The 25,160-nt window shown below is 39.3% G+C and overlaps 3 protein-coding genes across 5 annotated transcripts in view; 2 read left to right on the top strand and 1 right to left on the bottom strand.

Annotated features, from left to right (window-relative positions):
• LOC121317972 (fibroblast growth factor receptor substrate 2-like) overlaps window positions 1-7,277 on the top strand; it is a 30,305-nt gene extending 23,028 nt beyond the window's left edge. Inside the window, exons 4-7 of one of the 3 annotated variants that reach the window (XM_041254083.1) lie at window positions 109-295; window positions 2,223-2,381; window positions 4,560-4,723; window positions 5,300-7,277. In XM_041254083.1, the coding sequence (XP_041110017.1) occupies window positions 109-295; window positions 2,223-2,381; window positions 4,560-4,723; window positions 5,300-6,337 (1,548 nt within the window). In that variant the 3' untranslated portion in view covers window positions 6,338-7,277. The other 2 variants (XM_041254085.1, XM_041254084.1) reach the window with 2 other exon arrangements.
• Window positions 7,278-10,890: 3,613 nt separating this feature from the next.
• On the top strand, window positions 10,891-17,729 carry LOC121317970 (T-complex protein 1 subunit beta). The gene is made up of 16 exons (XM_041254081.1): window positions 10,891-10,989; window positions 12,188-12,262; window positions 12,377-12,442; window positions 12,664-12,775; window positions 13,062-13,138; window positions 13,384-13,496; window positions 13,845-14,047; window positions 14,298-14,398; window positions 14,486-14,613; window positions 15,416-15,519; window positions 15,912-16,031; window positions 16,139-16,267; window positions 16,387-16,490; window positions 16,637-16,736; window positions 17,013-17,154; window positions 17,445-17,729. Exons 1-16 carry the CDS (start codon window positions 10,987-10,989, stop codon window positions 17,473-17,475), a joined length of 1,608 nt encoding a protein of 535 aa, XP_041110015.1. The 5' UTR covers window positions 10,891-10,986; the 3' UTR covers window positions 17,476-17,729.
• Window positions 17,730-18,042: 313 nt separating this feature from the next.
• On the bottom strand, window positions 18,043-21,070 carry LOC121317971 (leucine-rich repeat-containing protein 10-like). Its single transcript, XM_041254082.1, has one exon. The coding sequence runs from the start codon at window positions 20,035-20,037 to the stop codon at window positions 19,198-19,200; it is 840 nt and encodes a 279-aa protein (XP_041110016.1). The 5' UTR covers window positions 20,038-21,070; the 3' UTR covers window positions 18,043-19,197.
• Window positions 21,071-25,160: the final 4,090 nt, after the last annotated feature.

Raw genomic sequence — 25,160 nt, 5'->3', positions numbered from 1 at the left:
TGTGTAGACTGTGTATATTGTCTACCTGAATATGCTGTGTGGAAAGCATCAATGCCACGCTGCCTGTGCTTGTTCATTTTCCCATGTGTTTCTCTTATGTATTCCCAGGTGATTAATGTGGACGATGATGGGAACGAGCTGGGTTCTGGCATAATGGAGCTAACGGAGGCAGACTTGATTTTACACACCCGTAAGCGTGAGGCTGTGAGATGGCCCTACCTCTGCCTCCGTCGCTACGGATACGACTCCAATCTCTTCTCCTTCGAGAGCGGCCGCAGGTGCCAGACTGGGCAAGGTGCTGAACTGGAAATGTGTTTCTGCAGACTTCTAATATGAAGTCAGTGTTGCAATAGCTTTTTGGTTTTCAAAGTGCTGACACCCTCAAAGTGGCTCACACATGAAGTAATGGTTTAATTACAGCAATTATCCATGTGAATGTATATACACATCTAATGCTTTCTTGCTCATTGCAGAACTAGGTTGGTGTAAATGCATGATAAATACAGATTTATCATGCGTTTGCATTGATAATTTTCACCAAAGTAATTATCAATACTTACTTTTCAGCAAAACATGAGTCTATAAAGTACATGATGTCAGCTTCCTCCAATAAAATAGTAAAACTAAGGTTGATATCTGATACATTGTTTTACATTCTAACATTTTCAAATAAAGATTTGTCCAGGAATGTGCAAGGCAAGTTTGTGCCACTGTTGGGTCGTTTCTTGCTAACCCGGTAATTATGCAGTAGCTTTGTGTTTGTTGGAATTGACATTACTAGCTGTGCACACGGTGTTGAGGAGTTTTAAGTTACTATGTTGTGTCTCGTTATGCTTCTCTTACTACTATAAGAGATATCATCTTGTGCAGTTTGAGTGTGAGGCGATGCTGAGAGATTAAGGCTGCTCCAGCTGTGCAAAAGGTTTTATGTTATCAAAACTATGCTGTGTGTTCTATGCACAAGATGACATCCACTGTAGACACAGAACAAATCCTAAACAGTGATTTGTTGATTCCTGCAGGGGGTCTTTTGATTCCTTTCTGTTTGTACTTCCACTGTCTGTTTACTTGCTTTGCTCTTACACTTTGGAATTCACTTCTATTGGATATGAGCACCGTTTCTGTTTCTATCTCAAAATATTACCAGCCCTATTCAGAAATAACACTTCAGTGTCTGTGCTCACTTACTGTAAGTGTGCCAGATGAATGGCTTTTCCCATTGAGAAAGCACACTTGAGTGAGCATTAACATTCCAAGTGTTGAATATGGTGTTAAGACTTCTTTTTGACTGGGATTGTTGGGTTAAGTGTGGTTGCTTTGGGTTTCTTGATGCTTAGTGAAAGAGATTGATGAACCATTTTTATTTAATTTAATTTATTTATTTACATCAATGTAGTTTCATTGTTAATATGAGAATGTCAACTTTAACTTAATGCTTACAAAAGGAAGAACAATCTGGGACTGGAGCTAGCTGGTTTTTGAGCTTGTACTGGTAAGTCAAGCTCCCCCTGCTGTTCATAGCAAAGAGGCACAATACTGGGCAGTCCACTGGTATTGCTGTCTGCTTTGAGCTCTGCTCTCCCTTGAGCAGACATACAGTGATGTAGCTGGATGTGTTTTTGTGTCTGTCACACACAATTTTGTATTGAAATGCATAAGCATTTATTTTAGTTTGGTGTGTGTCATGTGGAAAATTGCTGAACTGTTTAAACGTGTGCTGTGGTGTGTGTGCTTGTGTTTTTTTATTACAAAATTGAGGGTTATGGTGGAAAAATTGATACGCCTTAATAGAAACCCACTTTTTGATTTCCTTTTTTTTTGTTTGTTTTGGGTTGTCAGTTTTTTGCACCGCATCTCAACGTCAAGTGTTGGAAAAAGTACAGTGAAACCTCTATTATCCGAACTATATGGACAGGGAGTTGTTAGTAAAATCAATGTGTTCATATACACTAATTCTTACAGTAAATTGTTGCTTTGGCATTCCCAGAAATAACCCTGTACATTAAAATATGATAAAAATATATAACACAGTACTGTAAATATCAGTGACTCCTTTCAATGGCAAACGTGCAGAAGAGCATTGCCATAGAACTTGCCAGAGAGGGGCTGTTTGGATAGTCCAGGTTTTACAGTATTACACTTTTTATGTTCTTGTGACTTGCGACTGTGTGAGAATGAACAGTTGGTAGATTTACTTTTTAAAATTTATTTTATTTTAATAGGAATATTTGCATTTAAATGTGCTCGTGCAGAAGAGATATTCAACATGCTGCAGGAAATCATGCAGAACAATAGCATAAGTGTTGTGGAAGAGCCAGTAATGGAAGGAAACCACAACCAAACAGACTTGGAAGCTCCAAGGACACCCCACACTCCCACCAGTAAGTGTCCTAAAGGCAGGGGATCTCCCAGCTTTGACAAGGCCTGTCTCACCACAGCAGTGAAAGAACACTGGACAAGAATATTCTGGAGACTGCCTGGGTAACCTTTGTGGATCCAGAGGTGGTCCCTAGAACCCAGTCTGAGAATCACAGCAGTGAGCCGCTAATAATGAAGCATTCTGCCTTTGTCCTTCTCTGCTATCACAGAGGTGGTGTGGGATTAAACTGCTAGCTAATGATGGAGCAGGGGGGCGGGGCAGACAGGATAGGATATTGTGAACATATAACAAACTCTTGCAAAGCCATGAACTACGCCAAGGCCACACTACTATAATCTGAATTTTGCCATCTGCATGGAATGTAATGCAGCCCATGAGAGATGTGGTTTGCTGCTAATTGGTCTAAGCGAATGGGTGGTTATCAGTGGGTGATCGAGACAGGGCAAGGCTACAAAGGAATAGTTGTGATATCAATTTATGAAATGAACTTCTCATATTTTTGTTGGTGGGGCGGTGGGGTTGTTTGCATGCTTGCTTACTTGTGACAAACAATGCTTCTCAAAGTGGGGTTTGCTAGCATTCCTACACAGCGCTCCCTCTTTAGGCTGGGTCTGTGTACATTCTGGCATTCAGAATCGGAAAACCGAAAACGACTCGTTTTTCATTTTCCAATTAGTTTAAAATACAAAAACGAGTTCAGGCTTGTTTTCCCATGTTTCATATTGGTTTTTGCAACAACATATTCGCAATTGAATAATCTGTAATACAAAAATAAATAATCAACTGTAGGGATGAAAAATGAAATCAGTCTCCAAGAGTGTGTCTTTATTCAAGCAGCTATCTGGAGAGACAGCACTTCACAGGCAATCTGTTAATGCTTCTCTAATAGGTACACACTTAAACAATGATAGATGTACTAACGTATCGGAAGAGGGATATACCTATTCAACCAAGCATGCCAGCCTCCTTTTAGTGATCGCATGGCAAGCTCTGTAAGATGTTAACATTTCCTCTCTCCCTGCGGTTTGCAGCTCTTACAAAAGGAACTGTGATACAGAGCGAAACTGTAAACAGAATCCACCCCCACCCTTCACCATATTCTGTTACAAAAGAACCCCCACTGCAGCATGAAAACACTCCACAACATTTAATATCTTAAAAATTATTTAGCTCCTTCAAGACCTTTTTTATAAAAGTCAGACATGAGCAGCTCTGTGTCCTGCTATTATGACGATGCAATAATTTCGCACATGTCCTTATTGTCGTGGAAGTGTACTGTCTATTTACTAACATTATTTATTAATTTAGCAGTTGTTACAAAGTACTGTATTGCAATATAGCTATAGGTCTATGTTAAGTTGATATAATAATCATCCTTGTGTCACTCAGGTAGAGTGCATTATAATAGTACTAAAAATAATACGCCTTCACACACAAGGGCGAAAGAAAAATCCAGGTACGGTTCTTAATATTTATATCCGGCTTTATAAATTAACTTTATAAACTTAACTGGATTATATTAGCAAATCACATTTGTCCATCCATAGATATCAATGTACTGATGCAGAAAACGTCAACACCGAGACACGCTCGACATCTGATACGAGTAGAGCGTGCCTGGCTACTTTTTTTTTTTTTTTTTAAATGGTCTATTTATTTTTGTATTACATTATTCCATTTCGAATACTTTGTTGCAAAAAACGATATGAAAAATGGGAAAACAAGCCTGAATCAGTTTTTGTATTTTAAACTAATTGGAAAATGAAAAACGAGAGTATTTTAAACTCAGAAATTGCAAAATGATAAACGGGGTCTTGTTTTTTTTTGTTTTTATGACAAACCAAATTAGAAAAACGAGTCGTTTTCCGAATTTACAATTGAGTGCAAAAACGATTGGTTGGAATGTACACGGACTAGTCTGCTGTCTGACTTGCACATCAGAACAGTGAATCATCAGTGAAAGGCCCTTATACAGTAAAATATAGTCCTTGTAGAATTTACTGTGATCAGTGAATTAACCACATGAGTAAATTATCAAGGAAGCACTGCACTACCCCCCTGTAAATCTATTTGATTTGGGCTTTTTTTATGTTGTATTTGTTACCCAAATGAGAGAATTTTTTTAAGGCTGCATGGCATTTGATAAGTTGAACTATTTAAAATGCTTTTTTCATTGCAGCCCCTGGCTTTGCTGCCCAAAATCTACCCAATGGATGCTCGCGGTACCCTTCGTGTGGAGATGCCTCCTCGCGCCCCTCGAGCAGACACCCGTCTGTAGGAAGTGCACGCCTTCCTTCTGTGGGGGAGGAGTCCACACATCCCTTACTCGTAGCTGATGAACAAGTAAGAGAGGACACTGTAAATGCAAGGACTAACATCTGCCAATAGTCTTAATGCTTTGAACATTTCAATAGTCTTAATAATCTCATCAGTTTTTCTACGCTCGCTGTTCGGCATAAGACGTATTTGTTTCAGTAAGCTATCAGAAAAATTATGATATGTAACTTAATATCTGAATTACACTTCTATTCTGATACTACTTGATTAACATTAAGTGTAGTTTGTTCCCCCATCTAGTGGTGAAAAGTAATTAAGATATTTTAACCTGAGACCCACCGCTTTCCTTTACTGGGCAGCCAAACAATAAAATCTCATCAGAAAGTGAGAATTCTTGGTAAGATTTGAAATGCATGATACCTGTGATAGAATGTAAATGTGGACTGCCTTCTCATTCCATGAGACCAAGCTTTTTGTAATGATGAAAATGTAGAGAACTTGTAATACTGGTCTGAATGTGAATATGAGTTTTGTTTGAAATGAACAAGAGCAGTAGCATTTGTGTTTGATTGATTATCGAGAGCTGTCCAAGCAGAGATCTTTTCCAAGCTCTAACTCTGCTGTGTCGCTGTTCTTGCTCAGGTCCACACGTACGTGAACACCACAGGGATGCAGGAGGAGCGGAGGAACTGGCCGAGCAGCCACATGCCTCTGGAGCTCCGGCTTTCCAACACTGAGAGCAGTGGCGGGGGTGGGCAGGCCGCGCAGGGTGACTTGTGTCCTGCAGAGGAGGGGGAGCCCCAAGTCTTGCTCGAGCCTGAGAGTGTCAGGTTTATTTTAGGACCAACGCCTGTTCAGAGACAACTAATGGAGAAAGAGAAAGAAGAGACCGGGGCTGAGGACCAAGCTAGCGGCATGGCTGCGGTTACTGGGGGTTGTGTTAACGGAGTGTCTGCTGGCAGTGCCAGCACGAACACCACAGACTGGGACACTGGCTACGACAGTGACGAACGCAAGGAGGTCTCTTCCAATAACAAACTGGTGTACGAGAACCTGAACGGCTTTTCCCTGCCTAGCGCGCCTCCTCCTCGAAGGGGCAGGATTCCCACACCGAACGGCTCAGACAGTCACAACGCTAACAACTCCGCTCAGAGGAGGACAGTTCTGCTAAACTATGAAAACCTCCCCTCGCTGCCTCCTGTGTGGGAAGTTTCGAAACCAAGCAAGGAGGAGGAGGAGGAGGAGGAGGAGGAGGAGGAGGATAGTTTCGGACCAAAGACTCCGGCTCTTAACGGATATCACAATAACCTCGACCCAATGCATAACTACGTCAACACAGAAAATGTAACCGTTCCGCAAAGCGCCAACAAGCCGGAGGTTGCAAGGCGCCGGGACTGCACCCCAACAGTGTTTAACTTTGACTTGAAGCGTCCCAGTCTAGATCACAGACAGCTCAACTATATTGAGGTTGAGATGGAAAAAGGCAGTGACTCCAGCAATCCACAAACCCCCAAAACACCCACCACTCCTCTCCCCCAAACTCCAACCAGACGAACAGAACTGTACTCCGTTATAGACATAGAACGGACTGCTGCAATGTCCAGTTTGCAGAAAGCACTGCCACGAGACGATGGTACTTCGAGAAAGACACGACACAACAGTACTGACCTGCCTATGTGAGCCTAGAAAGCACTATTTTATAAGTTGCACCTTTTTTTTTTTTTTTTTTTTTTTAATTTTTAAAGAATACTGCAAAAAAAAAAAAAAAAAAATTAAGACAACCAGGCCTTCAGATGCTTTTGTTTTTTTTTTTTTTTTTTTTTGTCCCTTTCCAAATATAATAACTATAAATATAACCTTTATAGTCAAACCCTAGAGGAAGAGTTGCACTGTGTACTTTGTGTGAACTTTAAAGGGAATTGAAGTAGAGCAGATACATGTCAATCATATAACACTGTTTTATTTGTGCTATTTACATAATTCATTTTCAGTGCCTGTTAAATTCAATAGAATTGGAGTGAAATGCCAGTAATATGAGTGGTGACGTTTTTGGTCACATACCCCTCTTCCTGGTGTAAGTCAATGTTGGCTTTTTTTAAAAAAAAAAAAAAAAAAAAAAAAAAAAAGTGCAGCTTTTAAACACTTTACACTAATGCAGATTTGTGTGTTGCATTGTTTGGTACTACTGTAGCAATGCATCTCCATTTATATACTGCCAAATCTCTGAAACGAGCAAAGAAATATAAGAGGACGGTACAGAAACACTAACTGAAAAAACTAGGGTTCGGTTTTTAGTGCAATTTTGTTTCAGTTCCACCCAAAAGACCTTGTGTTTTCAGGGGACGGCTAGCATGCTTTTAAAGCCCTTTACATGCAAGCAAGCAAAATTAAATTAATTAATGGGAGCCTTATTTATAAACTGTTGAGCCAACAATTGTTTATTTTAACTGACTTGCTGTTACGCCACAGTAGTGCTCTGTATCATACTGGTAATTAAAATTCAAACTTTTTACTATGTATGAAACTGTCAAATACTTTCATAGGATCCGGAATCTCAAGTTCACTCTTTCATGGTTTTATCTTTGCATTGTATTATATTGTAAGATTTATTGTGTATTCTAACTTGGACGTATATATTATATGTCTATCACATATATGCGCCGATATATAGATATATATATATATATATATATATATATATATATATATAATATATATATATATCAAGGATGGAATCGTCTTGAATCCTTGAAGCATAACTATAGGAACATACTTTACATCAATTATCTAAACAAATTATTTTGTTAATTTAACATAAAATTTACTTTACTCCTATATGGGAACGGTTTGTTTCAGAATCTGTTTCAGACGAGACTTAACAAAAGGTGTAAAAAACCCAATTAAAAGTTGACATTGTAAGGAATATCACACCACCACACAAAAACCTGTTCAATTTCTCTTTATGATAACTCTTTTTCATTGGTGCGTTTTTTTTTAATTTATTTTTTTTATTTAGCTGTGCCACATCCATGTACAAGCATATAAGTGGGTTTATTTTGATGTTTGCATTTTCAGGTATGAATATAGTTTACCAAAATGTTCATATTTAAGAAAACCACAGCGTCTGTATTTTTAGGATATTTACATCTTTTTCAGATGTCATCAGTGCCAACACCATTTTTAATTTTTTTATAACTTTTTTTTTTTTTTTTTTTTTTTTTTTGTAGCATGGCAATAAAAAAAAGAGATGTCACATTGTAATAGACATGATGTGCACTGTCTTTCTGTGTTTTATTCCACCAAGTCTGAAATTAAAATCCTCAACACTGTTTGCTGCAACATCTGGCACGGTTTGCCAGGCAATTGCCATCAGAGAAAAGTGTAAGGTACTGCACGCAGGCAATAAAAATGTGCATTATAAATACCATATGGGAGATACTGAAATCAAAGGAGGACTCAATGAAAAAGACTGAGGAGTTTGTTGACTCAGAAATGTCTTCATCTAGACAATGTGGGGAAGCTATAAAAAAGGACAAGAAAATGCTCTGATATATAGTGGAAAGTGTTGAATTTAAATCAAGGGAAATAATGATAAAACTTTACAATGCATTAGTAAGACTTCCTCTAGAATACTGTGTTCAGTTATGGTCACCTCGCTACATAAGGATATTGTTGCTCTAGAAAGAGTGCAAAGAAGAGCGACCAGAATTATCCCGGGTCATATGTAGACAGGCTAAAAGAATTGAATCTGTTCAGTCTTGAACAAAGAAGACTACACAGTGAACTGATTCAAGCATTCCAAATCCTAAAAGGTAAGGACAATATCGATCCAAGGGCCCAGGGGTCACAAATGGAGATTAGATAAAGGGGCATTTGGAACAGAAAATAGGAGGCACTTTTTACACAGAATAGTGGGAATCTGGAACCAACTCCCCAGTGACCTGGGATCCTTCAAGAAGCTGCTTGATGAGATTCTGGGATCAATAAGCTACTAAACCAAACGAGCAAGGTGGGCCGAAATGGTCTCCTCATTTCTAAACTTTCTTATGTTCTTTATTGTTAGTTAACAAATAAATTACCGGTAAGGTCAGAAACATTAAAAACAATGAAGGGATATTCTGAGGTGTGGTGCTATTTGGGGATTTGTAAATCATGTATTGAAGTAGCGTCTAACTTCTCTTTAGTGTGCTTAAGGCGGTGTAGATGAGATTTGTCCGTTTTAAAACTTTATAGCATCTCATTGCAAACTGAGGAAATCAAGTTGGCTCAAAAGTAGGCAGTGCTGTGCAAAGGGTATTCTAGGGTGTGCATGTTTAGTATAGACTGCAATTGGGGAAAAAAAAGGACACTGGAAGTTTAATGAATGGCAAACACCACAGAAGTTAACTGATTGCTTTACATCTGCACCAAAGAGATTGATCTGGAAAGGAAGAACGTGGCTGTAGAGGACTCCTTAAAGGTGAATAATGTATCGACTGCAGAAACTACTGAGCAAATCCATCCCAGCATTCAGCCTTCAACAGGGGCGCTCTAACGCACAATGCTGCCAGGAAATAACAATTAAAATGTAGTTTGGTCCAAGGTTACATAAAAATTTAATTGTTGGACAATAAAATACAAAGAACAAAATGCATCTTTATAAGAGTGAAGGATGATTGAGTAGTAAATTAATTCACTACATGCTGTTTATTTGTAAGGCTGGTCCAAACAAATAAAAATATACAGCAGACTCTTACTAACCCAACCCCTCCTCTTCAATGACATCATATGCTTTTTATAACCTGCAGTCTTCAGTAACTGAGGAGCAGCCTGAACCTTTATAAAAGGTTTGTGCAGCTTGTAATTATAGTTGTACACTCGTAATGAAGTGTATGGTGGCAGCTTTGCAGTTTAGTAATGTGTATATATTATCACCAAACAAGTATTGGGAGTATTTCTTTGGACTTACACCACATCAAATACAGTATATCTCTGGGAAAAACAAAATGGCCTAGTTCAGGCAAGGTAGGACAGAACGTCACTGTCCAATATAGCTGTTCTAATCGTTTACAGACAGAACATCACTGTCCAATACAGATACTGGTTAATTTTATTGACACCCATGCAGAGAATTGAAAGTTACATGTAAATTGCATAGGTCAAAAGTAATTTTTTTTCTTCTAATTATTATTATTGTTAATATTATAATTAAGTTTACTTAAACGCATAATACATAACCAGTAACATGCAAACATTCACTCCACGAGGTTGGGTTTTTTATGTATCTGTTTTTCAAAAGACCTTCCTGATTTTGACAGCGTCTGGGACAATGTTTGATGCATTCCTGTTTCTGAGCAATGCTGTATGTTCATGTAACTTGTCAGAGAATGCTTTACTGCTCATTCTCAACACTCGCTGCACTTTTAATTCCCAGCACATGCATACTTATACCTTTCTCTTTGGAAAGAAAACACCATAACTGTTAAGCTGAGGGAACAGTAAGACACTGGCTTGAGACTGGGTTTTAGGCCACTGCGTGGCACACCAGACATTTTACAGCAAAGTTGCCTCAAACTAGGTCTGAAGTCTCCAGGACCAGGTTTCAAGCCACTGTTCCTGAAAGGGATTTTAAAAAACCATTGCCTTTGATCTAAGACGAGTTACTTGTTTTATTTTAACCCTGGGACTCTCCTCAAAAGCATTGAAAGCTTATGCATTCGGACCATAGTGTGTTCAATAAAACAGGCAATAAAAATGAAAGGTGCATTCGATACTAATTTCAAAATGAAACGTTTGCAGTTCAATCCTAAAACAATAACCCCTTGTTATGTGTGTGACATCTTCACAGCAAATAATACGTATCCATTCTATTTTATTTTCACATAAAGTAGAAGACAGAGTAATGTGAAATGTACCAACATATCATTAGCATGGCCAGCACGAAATCTGAAAGAAAAGTAAATACATGTTTGAACAGGGGCCATTTGTAATGCGTTGGAATACACTAAACAGATGGATATACACGTGTAAACTCTTCTTTGCACCGTACTGTATACAGTGGTAAACGCAGTTCTGCACACAATGTCTGTTTATTTTTCTTATGTGAATTTCTATCTCTACTTGTAAATTAACCAAAGGTTCAACACCAACGAATTAACTGGGCACCAACCCTACTGTATGCTTAAGGTAGTGTGCGCCCACCGGCAAACGGCAAAGCCGAATACTGTCCGCCTCTAAGGAAGGGACGAGGCTTTATGCGTATTACGTCAACGCGCTAATCGCCGTTGTGCCGCACAGAGACGGTTGGGAGGGATCTGAGCTCAGCAGCAGCTTTGTACAGCAGAGGAAACATGGTAAGCATTGTTTAATTCCAGTTATTTGCATGAATACTTTTCACAAAACATTTTATTGAGGCTACACTTTGGTTTGGTGTTTCTGTTGACCTTAACCTAGCCAGACGAGGTTTTCAGTTTACAAATAACAGTAACAATACTTGGTCTATGTTTGGCCGGTGCCTCTGGTGCTTGTCAGAGACAGGGCTGAATGCAGCACATGGGCTGCGGTGAGAGAGACGCAGCTTAGAGCTGAGATTTGAGCCTTTTTTATATGGAAAAGCAAAGCAATATAAACTGAATTAAAACGTTTAAGAATTCTGACTGGTCTGTTTAGTAAAAAATGTAATTCATTGCTCCCGTGTGTTTTACTTTTGTCGTGGTGTTGAAATGAATGACAGAGTGAAATAAATGCACCCGGTTTCTGCTAGGTCACGGCCGTTTCTTTGTTACGTTATGTAGTGCTAACTTATGACTGGTATTGATATTTTAAATCAGTGCTGGAAACAATGCAACCAGATCAACCCCTAGCAACCAGATGTGTGTGTTCGTTAGATTTCATTAAATGTCCCTGACTTAATGAGGGTAGTAAAATCTGGTTAAATGTAGGCCGTCAGGTTTAGGCCGCACTGAGAAGCTTCTAGCGGTTTCTCGAAAGAGGAGGAGTGCTAGCAACCAGATCAGCCCCTAGAAACCAGCACTACACAACGTATCGCAGTCCCTGAATAATGGGCTATTACCATTTTAGGAGCTGGAGCATGTTCACAAATATTTTAAGACAGTGAATTCTTAATATAGTAATATGTGATTATGAAACCTCCAAAAAATAAGTATAATTTTACATTTATTGATATTCTCTCACTGTTCCCTTAACCATGTCACAATTTGATAATGTTTTTTTTTTTTTAATAAAGTCTCTGCCAATCGATTGCATTTTGACATCCTTATTTGTGTACTTTTGCTATGCTCTACGTGAATTAAAATATGAAAGCAAAAGATTAAACATTTCAGTATATGGAGATGTAATTATTTTATATAGGTGATGTAAGTACACAAGATGCAAGTTAAGACACACTTAATCTGTATTAATTTTGGATGCCAAATTACTAGCAGCACCAAAACCACAGTTTTCATATGTAAAGATTAAGATGTCTGTCAAGGTCTTTATTTAACTAGATGAGAATTGTCTAAAGCGTCTCTCTGCCTGTCTCTGTTCCAGGCATCCCTTTCACTTGCTCCCGTGAACATTTTCAGACCTGGTGCCGATGAGGAGAAGGCAGAAACAGCCCGACTGGTAAATATAAGTCAAGCATAGACCATACAGTCTAGAGTTCGATTTCTAGGTCTTGCCATTTTGTTTATTCATTTGAATGTTTCAATGAAGCTGTTTCTTTTCTTTTAATTGTAGTCTTCCTTCATTGGTGCCATAGCCATTGGAGATCTGGTTAAAAGCACTTTGGGACCAAAAGGAATGGTAAGTGTGTGCAGATGCTCTATTTCAGAAATTGAAAACAATCAGACAGAAACGTGATTCTGGAGAGCAGCCATCATTAACATGCTTAAATAAGAAAATATTGAGTCAAAGCTCACTGAAAAAGGATTATACATTTGACTCATGAGCTCATGCTGGTTTAGCTCATCTCATTTGTAAATGTGTTATTACATTAATTCATTCTTTTAAATGTTACTGTTTAGGACAAGATTCTTCTTAGCAGTGGAAGGGAAGGCTCAGTCACAGTGACAAATGATGGCGCCACCATTCTGAAGGCAATTGGTATTGACAACCCGGCAGCCAAGGTGCTTGTTGGTGAGTGTAGTACTTTAAACATATTGCGGGAATATAGATTCAAATTAAATGTTCACAGATTCTGTTCATGAGCACAGTACTATGAGTTGATTGATTGGGGTTGTGTATGAATTTGTACAGGATGAAAAAATGTTGCATGCAATTTTATTTGTTCTATGTAACCAGATAGTATGTGATTTGTTTTGCTGCTGATGTTCGGCTTAATACTTTTTTGAAATCGGCAATAAGACATTTTTAGAAAGCAAGTGTTTTAACAGGTATATTGAGTATTGTGTCTCTTGTTTAGATATGTCCAAAGTTCAAGATGATGAAGTTGGGGATGGAACCACATCTGTCACTGTGCTGGCAGCTGAGCTGTTGAGGGTAAGACGTTCTGTACTCTAGTCCTATTAGAAATACATATTGGAGCTGGTTGCATTGACATGGAAAGTTACGTAATTAATGGCATTGGTCTGGGATGCATGTGCCTACTGTTCTGTGAAAGCCTAACATGTCCTCCTAATGTTACTCTAATTCTGCAAAAGCTTTATTATTAACCCACTTGGTGTGCATCTGGAATATTTTCTGGAAGTACTCAAATAACTCAGCTATTGTATTTTCCATGCCAGGAAGCAGAACTCCTTATTGCAAAGAAGATCCATCCTCAGATCATCATCTCTGGCTGGAGAAAAGCAACCCAGGCAGCGAGGGATGCCTTGAGGAGTGCTGCTGTAGACCATGGGTTAGTGTCATATTAATGGGTGAAGAATTGTAAGAATGTCCTGGTTGTGTGCTGACTAAGCTGTTTTATGGCCCGAACAATAATGCATCATTTTGATTTGGTGGTTGTTTCTGTGCCTTCTGTTTCTCTTAAAGGGGCTACATTTTGATGGTTCTGTCTTGTAGCTTGTTTAGTTGGCTGTGAGTTAGTTACAGTTTTAGATAATTACTGTAGGATACTGTATCTAACAGTGCATGCAATTCTTAATGTAATCCAATGCCACAAAGGGTATTTTAATGATTTAAATGTCAGTGTTTAGATCTGCTAACATTTGGGTCAGTTAAAATTGTACTGTATTGTCTTTCACAGAAACGATGAAGTGAAATTCCGTGAAGACCTGATGAACATTGCCAGAACCACCCTGTCCTCGAAGCTGCTGACTCACCACAAGGAGCACTTTTCCAACCTGGCAGTCCAAGCTGTGCTCAGACTGAAGGGCTCTGGCAATCTGGAGGCCATCCATGTCATTAAGAAGCTTGGCGGCAGCTTGACAGATTCATACTTGGATGAAGGTGATGTTTGAATTGGAAATGAGTGCAGTGTTAAACTATTTGCATTTACTGTACATTTTACATTTTTTGTCAAATTGTAAAAGATTGTCTTTTTTTTATATTCGAATGAACTGCACAGTGATGGCTGGAACTTTAGTTGCAGTGGTTTTACAGGTTTAGCAGTAATGCTGGTAGATCTGGAGTCCTTTTTTCCCACCCATTCAACAATGAATAGGTGTGCTGTAATAACATTTTTCATTAATCTTTGCAGGTTTTCTGCTAGATAAGAAAATTGGTGTAAACCAGCCGAAAAGAATTGAAAATGCAAAAATACTCATTGCAAACACAGGCATGGACACAGATAAAATTAAGGTATGTGTCCTCTCTGAGGCAGAAGTTCGTGTACGAATCCATAACAATTCAACTGGTAATGACCCTTTTCCATTCCATTTATATTAGATTTTTGGTTCCCGAGTGAGAGTGGACTCCACAGCCAAGATAGCAGAAATTGAACAGGCAGAGAAAGAAAAGATGAAGGAAAAGGTTGAACGCATCCTGAAGCATGGAATCAATTGTTTTATTAACAGGTAATTCTCAAATAACCTCAGTTTTGTATTTTAGTCTTGGGTATGCATGATAAATTCAGAAAGCTGTGCAGACCCTATTTAGAGTTTGCATCATGGGCAGAAATCCACGTCTGAAACCTATAGATATCTATATTGTAGGATAACTGCCTCGCGTGCCTCCTGTCCAGCATGAACCCTTGCAGTCCGTTTATTCAACGCTCGTCAGGCACATCAGGTCCAATTTATTTTCACACGTGCTGTTTTACTTTTTTTTTTTTTCCCCCAGAGTAAAACTCAGTACTGTATCTACAGCCAAGCCCCACCCCTTGTTCGCTGTATTTTTCACATAGCTCTTTATAGACGTGCATGCTGAAGTCCTCTCCTGATCACTCGTTTTATCGCCAAACTCCGCAATAATGTGATCCAAGTGATTATTTTATTACTATAACATCTCAAAAAGCTCTGCAAATGTCTGTGATATTCTTTGAGCCCTGGATGCAGAAGCAGCTACCTCCATTGTTATATCTGTGTTATCTCTGTAATGCATGGGACTATGAGAAACGCCCGCTTTGGTTTTTTTTTTTTTTTTTTTTTTTTTTTCATTCGGCCATTGAAAGGTTTTCTTGGATTTTTCCTGAAAGACAGATGACAGACCTATGCTTGGCGTCTTTTTGATGTAGGACAGGGTCTGACATTGGACTGGAAAGGGAAAATTGTAATGTCGGACCTGGTGCGACATAGGACCGCAAAAGGTTAAGTCTCAGCAGTCTGATCCTCTCCATGGATTGGTCTATTGGGGACTGATGCACCCTTTCTTTTTTAGGCAGCTCATCTATAACTACCCTGAGCAGCTGTTTGGTGCGGCTGGTGTGATGGCTATTGAGCATGCTGACTTTGCTGGGGTGGAACGTCTCGCACTTGTTACCGGTAAGTGTTTTAAAAGATTATAAACTGAACTCAGAAGGTTTGATATTAAAAGTGTAATACCCGTATGAATGTCACACACTAGAGTCTTACATGTAGCTATAGAACTGTTGGGTGAAACTTGGCTGACAATTTTATTTAGTATCACCATCTGGTGATCTATGGAAGAACCTGTTATTTTGGCATACTTCTTTATTGTTCATCTTTTGACTCATTTTGCATTTACAGCTGTAGCTTGGATGTATATTACCAACGTACTTGTTAGATATGAACGGCATTTGTTTTTTTTAATTGCCTTAATACCATACAGGTGAATGTCTGTTTTTTTGGTGGGGTTTTTCCCCCTTGTATAACAGTTGCTGTTACTTTCTGGTAACACATTCCTTGTTTACCAGGTGGAGAAATTGCTTCAACCTTTGATCACCCAGAGATGGTGAAACTGGGTCAGTGTAAACTTATTGAAGAAGTAATGATCGGAGAGGACAAGCTGATCCACTTCTCTGGAGTTGACATGGGTATGTAGTGACACTGGATGATCATTTTCAATATGAGAGTACAAAGAGCATGATACAGTATCCCCCCCACCCCAAATAGTTGAGTTAAATTTCAAATTCTCTTTAAGGTGAGGCTTGTACCATTGTCCTCAGAGGAGCTACACAGCAGATCCTGGATGAATCGGAGAGATCTCTACATGATGCCCTCTGTGTTCTTTCCCAGACAGTAAAAGAAACCAGGACTGTGTTTGGTGGAGGTGAACATATATAATATATATAATTGTGCAAGAAAAAAATTATGCAATTATTAGTGCAATTGTTTTGTGAGCTGATAAATGTGATGTTTGTTTTTTCTCCCCCCTCCCCCCCAAAAAAGGCTGCTCGGAGATGCTGATGGCCAAGGTTGTAACTGATCTGGCTATCAGAACACCAGGCAAGGAGGCGGTTGCCATGGAATCGTTTGCTAAAGCACTTGCAATGGTAAGCCTCATTGGTATTATGCCTGGGCTGTTGGCTGTGCTGACCCGAGTACTATATGTGTGACGTTTGCTATAATGCAAAAGTGTCTTGCATTTTAACACTGAAAGTGGATAAGTACATTCTGTAACTTTTATTCTGTGTTTCAGCTGCCAACTATCATAGCTGACAATGCTGGGTATGACAGTGCAGATCTGGTTGCTCAGCTAAGGGCAGCTCATGTGGAAGGAAAGACTACCTATGGTCTTGGTAAGTACGTGTGCGGTTCATTTTAGTACAATAGTGAATCTGCTCTAAGTTTCAAGTGTATTACACGTCTGAGAAAGGACTCAAACATTCAATAATGTACTGGATTAAATGTGTATATGGCTTATTTGAACCACAACTACTTGCGTGCCTGTGTTTCCCTGCCTAGGATATCTGAAGTGTGTTGATTTAAGTTTTTTTTTTTTCATTTCTTGGAGGACAGTGTAATTGTGGATATTCTGTGTGTTTGGTGTGATTTATTTATTTTTACAAATTTAGACATGGTCAATGGAACTATTGGAGACATGGTGGAGCTGGGAGTCACAGAAAGCTTCCAGGTGAAAAGGCAAGTCCTGCTGAGTGCAGCGGAAGCAGCAGAAATGATCCTCCGAGTGGATAACATCATAAAGGCAGCACCAAGGTAGAAGTTTTTGATCGTTTTGCATCTCTAACTGTAGTGTTTCATGACCACTCAAACTCTCCTATGCTGTTTCTTATCCAAATACCACATTGCTCTGTGTCTTCTCCAATAAAGGATTTTTAAATTGTTGTCAGTACAAATTTAATTGACGTAAACTGAGCTTGCAATTATCTGAGTGGTGCCAGGAGAACTGAGAATTGGAGAAGACAATGGCATTGTGTTAAATCTGAGCTCTGGTTCACACAACTCCAAAGTATTTTCTAATTTTGTTTCTTCTCATTGTTTTCCAGAAAACGAGTACCAGACCACCATCCTTGTTAATCACAACATCTCCAGGAACGTGTGGACCAGATATTATCAGGGGGAGATCAGAGAACAACCTTGAGGCAAAAAGGAGCTGGGCGCACGAGGAGAATGGCTTGCGTATTTATAACCCTTAGAAATGCTGCCTGCCAGGTTCACTTACCTGTGGCTGTCTGTACCGACTCTGTAGTTCTTATCCTTCCATCTGTGTGGGAGGAGTTGCTGTTGTTAAATTTAACATTTGTTTTCCCATCATAAAAATTACACAATTACCTTGTTCCTGATTTATTTTGTTACATACTTTCATGTATGGTTTGGTATACTGTAGGATTATATTGACACTCTATCACGTTTGTGGTTGCCCCCCATATTAGACAGCATTCCAGTTTGAATCCAGGACCCAATAACTGGTTATCCCACATTTTAGAACATTCTGAGAAACCTACATGTGGTTTGTTTGGGGTGGATCCTTTTCAGCCTGCTGCCTAAAAAGAGACTTGTTTCCTATATTAAAGTGTTTCACATAAACAAAGATTGTGCAATTGCAGCAAGTAAAAGTATACAATGTTCCCTCATGATTTCATCATTTACTAATCTGGTTAACTCGTGTTGACAGTAAGTTGTACCAGTACTATGCTTGACTGTAACGACCCGTCACTAATTCCCTGCCCTCTGTTTATTTAATTCCTTTTTTTTTTGTGTTGGAGAACCGTTGGTTTTAGTTGGAATCCACATGACTGGATAACAGAATTCTGAAAATATTCTTTGTTGAAGCTTTGTGTGGGATAAGCCATTTTTGTTCTTCAGATGTGTTTTCTGTCTCTCTTCACTTTACACACCATATTGAATGCTGTTGCGTGACACGTTATGCAACAAAGGGATTCAAACATGTATTGGATAAATAAACAGTTTGGTCAGGCTGGGAAGACCCGTGTTTGAATCATGGTGGTGTTGAGAGCTTTTATTGTTTCACACTTGCCGTTTCTAAATCCTCAACACACTCGAACACACTTGTTTTTTTTAGTTTATTTTTCTGGGAACTGCATAACAAAACGAGTGAAACATCAAGTTTGGAAATAAACAATTTTAATAATAAAAAAAGAATAGTAAATTGTGTGCAGTATCGTTGTGAATGTGGAGTACAGTTTGCTTACAATCATTTTTGTATTGATGATTTAGCGCAGCTCTGAAGGAGGGTCCTGGCATTCTGCAAAGCACTGAAATTGTAGACTAAACAAGGTGTCTTGTCTTAAACACCTTTGACATGTTTTTCATTTTTTCAGGCAATTGTTCTTTATTCACTTAAACTTTGTCTTAAATGAACAAGTACTAGTGTGCACATAGGGTCAAATATGTATTGAGAATTTGAGCAACCTGTAGTGCATACAGTACTGTAAACAAAATAGATGAAAACAACTAGTGTAAATATTTAGCCAGAGGCAATTATACAAGTATGTTCTGCCCCCTACTTTCTGCATACCAAATAACAATTTCCAGAATTCTATGTGCAATAGTAAAACAATGTAAACAATGTAATAAACTAACAAGTAGTGCATCCTAGTGTGCATGTAACCTGATTCTGCAAAATCTTAAAAATTACTTTAATGTTGCTATACCAGTTTTCTCGCTACAACAAAGTAAGTTTCAGGAAGTACCATGCTGTTCAATGCCTTCACCATACAGCAGCTGCGCTCTGTTCTTCAATAGTTAGACACCTCTGTTCCTGCCATTATAATCTTCCTAGATGGTGGCGTCTTGATCTGGTTCAATCTGTGATTCGATCTGGGGCTCCTTGGTTTCCATAAGCGGCTCTCCGGTCTTCTGCTTGTTTTCTAATTTGATTTCTTCAGTGTTCGTCGCCCACCTCCCCACCCTCCTCACACCATTGGCCACGGCGGGGGCGTTTACGCAGGGGTTGTGGTCATAGATCACCAGCTTCAAGCCCTTGAGGTGTGCCAGGCTGGGGAAACGTCTGATACGGTTCCTGTCCACGTCGATCACGTCCAGAAAGTGCATCTCCAGCAGGACCTCAGGGAACTCGGAAAACAGGTTCCCAGAGAGCCAGATACTGCTCAGGTCCTCCAGGCGATTCAGTTCTTTGGGGAGGCACCTCAGCTGGTTGTAGCCCACGTGGAGGGTTTTGAGGCTCTGCAGCTCGCAGATGACATCTGGGAAGTCACTGAAGTAATTGGTTTCGATCCACAGGGTCTTCAGCTCCTTCAACAGGCTCAGCTCCCAGGGCAACGCGTGAAGCCTGTTGTTGCCCAGGTACAGAATGGAGAGTTGCTTCAGGCTGCACACCACTATGGGCAGCTCCCTGAACCCATTGAAATCCAGTGCCAGGATCTGGAGGCTCTGCAGCTGCTTCAGCTCCTGGGGTAGGCTCCTCAGCTTGTTGTCGCTCAAGTAGAGTTTGACCAGTCGAGTGAAACTGCAGATCTGAACAGGGAATCTTCTCAACTGGCTCCCGCTCACGTCCACCATCTTGTCCAGTGGCATTTCCTCCAAGTCGCCAATAAGGAACTTCTGGCACTTCTTGGAGGGGATGAAGGCAATAGTGGCCCTGATAGTGTTTCCCATTTTTCATCGGGACGCTCACTCCTGCTCCATTTTACAGAGAGACTCTTTTCCTTGCTGGCTGTCTCTGCAAAATGCTTCCTAGCCAGACCCTGAAGACCAATGTAATCTCCAGTTCATGCTGATGGTCACAGGTTTTGTGAGCTGTGGAATGTTTCTGATAACTCTTTAAGTGTCGGGTGATTGCACATTTTGGGACGTGTTCCTAGAGTTAACAATCTCACTATTCCCAGGCCCATTCTCATACCACCATCTGTCAGCGTTCTTTTTCTATTATCAAGGATCCAAAACTGCCGTCCTCTAAAAAGTCTGTAGAATTTCAAGCGCTGCTTGGCAAGCACCACTGCTGTCCGCAACACACTGCCTAAGTGCAGAGAGAGTATTGGAATATGGTTTTACTGTGCAGTGCTTTATTGGACATTTACTGTACAGTTGTCTGAATGGAAGTGTAAGAAATAAAGATGACAGTGTTTATATTCCCGCAGCGCAGTCTAACTTTCCCAGGTTAATGGGGACTCGCTTTATTTGGGAGATACTGTGCTTCAGTTTTGAATGTGTGTATGTTTTTTTTAACAGTGCTGAATGAAGCTTGCCAGATGACCAGCACTATCTTGTCCTCTGTTTATTTTACTAAGTCGACTACATATCTGACAGCTTCAAGTGTCGTAACCAATGCCAACAATGATTGTTTAGCCATCTGCTTCCTCGTGTACACAGTATCTGTCTTTGTGCATTGTGGGGGTAAAAAGTGTGAAGCAAGCTTTTGTAGCTTTGCTTTATGTTACAGCTGTAGATTGTTGCCTCTTTTACCCCACTCAAGACTGCCCTCTTAGTAAATATCCTGGTTTCTCTGAAAGCAAGGAATCAGTAAGACGACATTCACTGAATCCAGTCTTGGCAGAAACCCATTTGTGGAAGGTGAAACGAAGAACAAATATACAAAATAAAAAGAATTTCCTGTAAAATTTGCTTTGTAATTTAGCATTTTACCATGTTTTTCACATGCTTTTTTTAGCATGCGTTTACCATGCTTTTTTTTTTTCAAATGCCTCACCATGTTTACATACCGAGCATCAAAAGAAACTTATCACTATTATAACACATTTATTTAAAAAAAAAAAAGGTATATAAAAAATAAGGTATATAAATGATGGACATTGATGAAAAGTTTTTGGTTTCTTTTTAATTACTCGGTCATTCATCCTTGACCACGACATGCTTGAGTGACTATGACTGAAGCACATGCACTTAATCACCTAATTACTGAGACACAATTGATTCGACACTGGATATGGAGTGATTTCAGCTGTTGAATAAAAGCAATTAAGAAAATCACAGGAAAAAGCAGTTTGCCACATCTGTTAAGAGAGCAGCGCCTTTGACAATCGGCATGTTGGAAGGCTGGACTAGGGCAGAGGACTGTGGCTCGCTGTCTTGGGTGCTCACAGCCAGCAATTTCAAACCTGGCGAGATGGTATAACCAGACACACTCTGTCAATGAACTGGGAGACTAAGCGTTACAACACCTGCCCATGATCGACAGATCATTTTGCAGCACCTTTGTGATGTCAATTGTTAATCAGCACAATAAAAAGTCACTGCACCTGCTCTAAAACAGAGTTTGTCATTTTTTTCGCTCACATCTAGTGAATTTTATCCAATTATAAGCGATAAGTTTCTTTTTATGCTGAAATATAAGTGATACATTTATTTTGATGTTCAGTATATGTAATCTACCGTGCAAGCATCTGCTTTTCCATGTTTTTTGCAATGCTTTTCACTTTATCGTTTCCCAAATTGATAAAGCCATGATGAATGAAAGGAAGTGTGACCCTCATAAAGTTTTTTCAAAGTTTGGCAGTAGATTATTTACTAAATGTTTAAACAGACAGAGGTCGCAATGCCCTCTCTGCATGAACAACATGCTCAACAGACCTGAGTCCAAGAGGCAGTATATCAAAGGCCCTTTATTTATTTATTATTTTATTATTTATCTGTGTCTATTAAAATGGGGACAATGATCCATTTCCTAGTTTTCTGGGTAGACACTGTGTGGGATGTTTGGGGACGGAGGGAAAAGCAGCTCCCTTGTTTCTATATACTGTGAATGCTACCAACAGACAGCCTTGTGTTGCACTAAAACTAGTTTATCGTTTACATACATCTATCTAACTGGGTATATCCATACGCTTCAATGGGCTGCATTTTGGGTCAAAATTGGCAAAAGCCAACCTATAGGTTTTGTAAAACATGTTTGTTGGTAAAAACTGAATCTAAGTGTGCTTGAGTACAATGAGCTGTGAACTGGGAGAGAGATCGGAGTCTAAAACAGGTTGCTGTGCCTAAACATCCAGATACAATATACAATGAAATATTTTTGTAATATTATGTTAAAAGTGCCTGTTTCTAATACTGAAACATAATCTGGCCTGCTAAAGTATTAGAAACCTATGAGTTCCCCAAGAGAAACATATCTGTTCACTGGCTTAGGGGTCTGAGGATAAACACTATATAACGTGGACCAGGATTCCACAGAGCCCTGTGCAGTATGTGGGGGATACACATGGAATAGTAATAGGGAATCACTTCCACTTGAGAAATCTGTGATTTTAGACTCCAGATTCCATTTACTACTAAAGCAGAAGGACACTGGGTATCACAGTAAACGCAGTCTTGCTTTCTTTTTGTTTTTGAAGAGGGGACGTATCTATTTTAGAAAAGCAAACTATGAAGGTATGAAACAGAGACTAACAGAAGTAGATTGGAGTAAAATAGAGAAAACACCCACAGAAGAAGAATGGTTGTTCTTCAAAAATATAGTACTAGAGGCGCAAAACAATTATATCCCTAAAGTAGACAAATCTAAATGTAAAACTAAATTGCCAAAATGGTTTAATAGATCAATTAAAAAAAATATTCAGCGAAAAAAGGCACTTTACAGAGCATTAAAAAAGGACCAAAAAGAAAGTACGCAGAAAGAGTACACAGAACTGCAAACGCAAGTCAAAAAGGAAGTTAGAAAGGCCAAGAGAGAAATAGAAATAAACATTGCTAAGGGAGCTAAAACCAATTCCAAAATGTTTTTCCAATATTACAACAGCAATAGAACATTCAAAGAGGAGATTAAATGTTTAAGAGATACAAATGGCAAAATCGTAGAGGAAGAAAAAAAAATAGCAAATATGTTAAATGATTACTTTTCACAAGTTTTTACAAAGGAAGATACTGACAACATGCCCCACATGTCATCCAGTTCCTATCCAGTTTTAAATAACTTTAGCATAACTGAGGCAGAAGTGTTAAAGGGACTAGGAGCTCTTAAAATAAACAAATCCCCTGGGCCGGATGAGATCCTCCCAGTAGTACTCAAAGAAATGAAAGAAGTAATTTACAAACCGCTAACCAAGATCATGCAGCAGTCTCTTGACACAGGGGTGGTACCGACAGACTGGAAAATTGCAAACGTAATACCGATCCACAAAAAGGGAAACAAAACTGAACCAGGTAACTACAGACCAGTAAGCCTGACTTCTATTATATGCAAACTTATGGAAACTATAATAAGATCCAAAATGGAAAATTACCTATATGGTAACAGGGTACTGGGAGACAGTCAACATGGTTTTAGGAAAGGGAGATCGTGCCTAACTAACTTGCTTGATTTTTTTGAGGATGCAACATCGATAATGGATAATTGCAAAGCATATGACATGGTTTATTTAGATTTCCAGAAAGCTTTTGACAAAGTCCCGCACAAAAGATTAATTCTCAAACTGAACGCAGTTGGGATTCAAGGAAACACATGTACATGGATTAGGGAGTGGTTAACATGTAGAAAACAGAAAGTACTGATTAGAGGAAAAACCTCAGAATGGAGTGTGGTAACCAGCGGTGTACCACAGGGATCAGTATTAGGTCCTCTGCTATTCCTAATCTACATTAATGGTTTAGATTCTGGTATAGTAAGCAAACTTGTTAAATTTGCAGACGACACAAAAGTAGGAGGAGTGGCAAACACTGTTGCAGCAGCAAAGGTCATTCAAAATGATCTAGACAAGATTCAGAACTGGGCAGACACATGGCAAATGACATTTAATAGAGAAAAGTGTAAGGTACTGCACGCAGGAAATAAAAATGTACATTATAAATATCATATGGGAGATATTGAAATTGGAGAAGGAATCTATGAAAAAGACCTAGGAATTTTTGTTGACTCAGAAATGTCTTCATCTAGACAATGTGGGGAAGCTATAAAAAAGGCTAACAAGATGCTCGGATACATTATGAAAAGTGTTGAATTTAAATCAAGGGAAGTAATGTTAAAACTGTACAATGCACTAGTAAGACCTCATCTTGAATATTGTGTTCAGTTCTGGTCACCTCGCTATAAAAAAGATATTGCTGCTCTAGAAAGAGTGCAAAGAAGAGCGACCAGAATTATTCCGGGCTTAAAAGGCATGTCATATGCAGACAGGCTAAAAGAATTTAATCTGTTCAGTCTTGAACAAAGAAGACTACGTGGTGACCTAATTCAAGCATTCAAAATTCTAAAAGGTATTGACAGTGTCGACCCAAGGGACTTTTTCAGCCTGAAAAAAGAAACAAGGACCAGGGGTCACAAATGGAGTTTAGAAAAAGGGGCATTCAGAACAGAAAATAGGAGACACTTTTTTACACAGAGAATTGTGAGGGTCTGGAATCAACTCCCCAGTAATGTTGTTGAAGCTGACACCCTGGGATCCTTCAAGAAGCTGCTTGATGAGATTTTGGGATCAATAAGCTACTAACAACCAAATGAGCAAGATGGGCCGAATGGCCTCCTCTCGTTTGTAAACTTTCTTATGTTCTTTTGTTCTTATTTAGTGAGATTACCGAGTGGGCGACAAATGTAACCAGCTTACAGATGCCTTTTAAAGTGAAGCTTGTACTTGGAAAACAAAGACTGTATGTTCAATACTGTAACTGCTGTCCGTGGAGTGCACTGGTCCAAGAGGGAAAGGGTTAAGTTGTCCTGCAGCTTTTAAACCCTATTGACACAGCTCACCTGACTCACTCTTTGGAGAGCACACTCTGACCTGAGTGTTTAAAGCCCGCTGCCCTGTCTCACTGTGAGTGCTGGGGGATGA

This window comes from Polyodon spathula, chromosome 7 (assembly GCF_017654505.1).
Source record: "Polyodon spathula isolate WHYD16114869_AA chromosome 7, ASM1765450v1, whole genome shotgun sequence".
In the NCBI taxonomy this organism is placed as follows: Eukaryota; Metazoa; Chordata; class Actinopteri; order Acipenseriformes; family Polyodontidae; genus Polyodon; species Polyodon spathula.
Note: the sequence above shows the minus strand (reverse complement) of the source record. Positions and strands in the feature narration are given on the sequence as shown.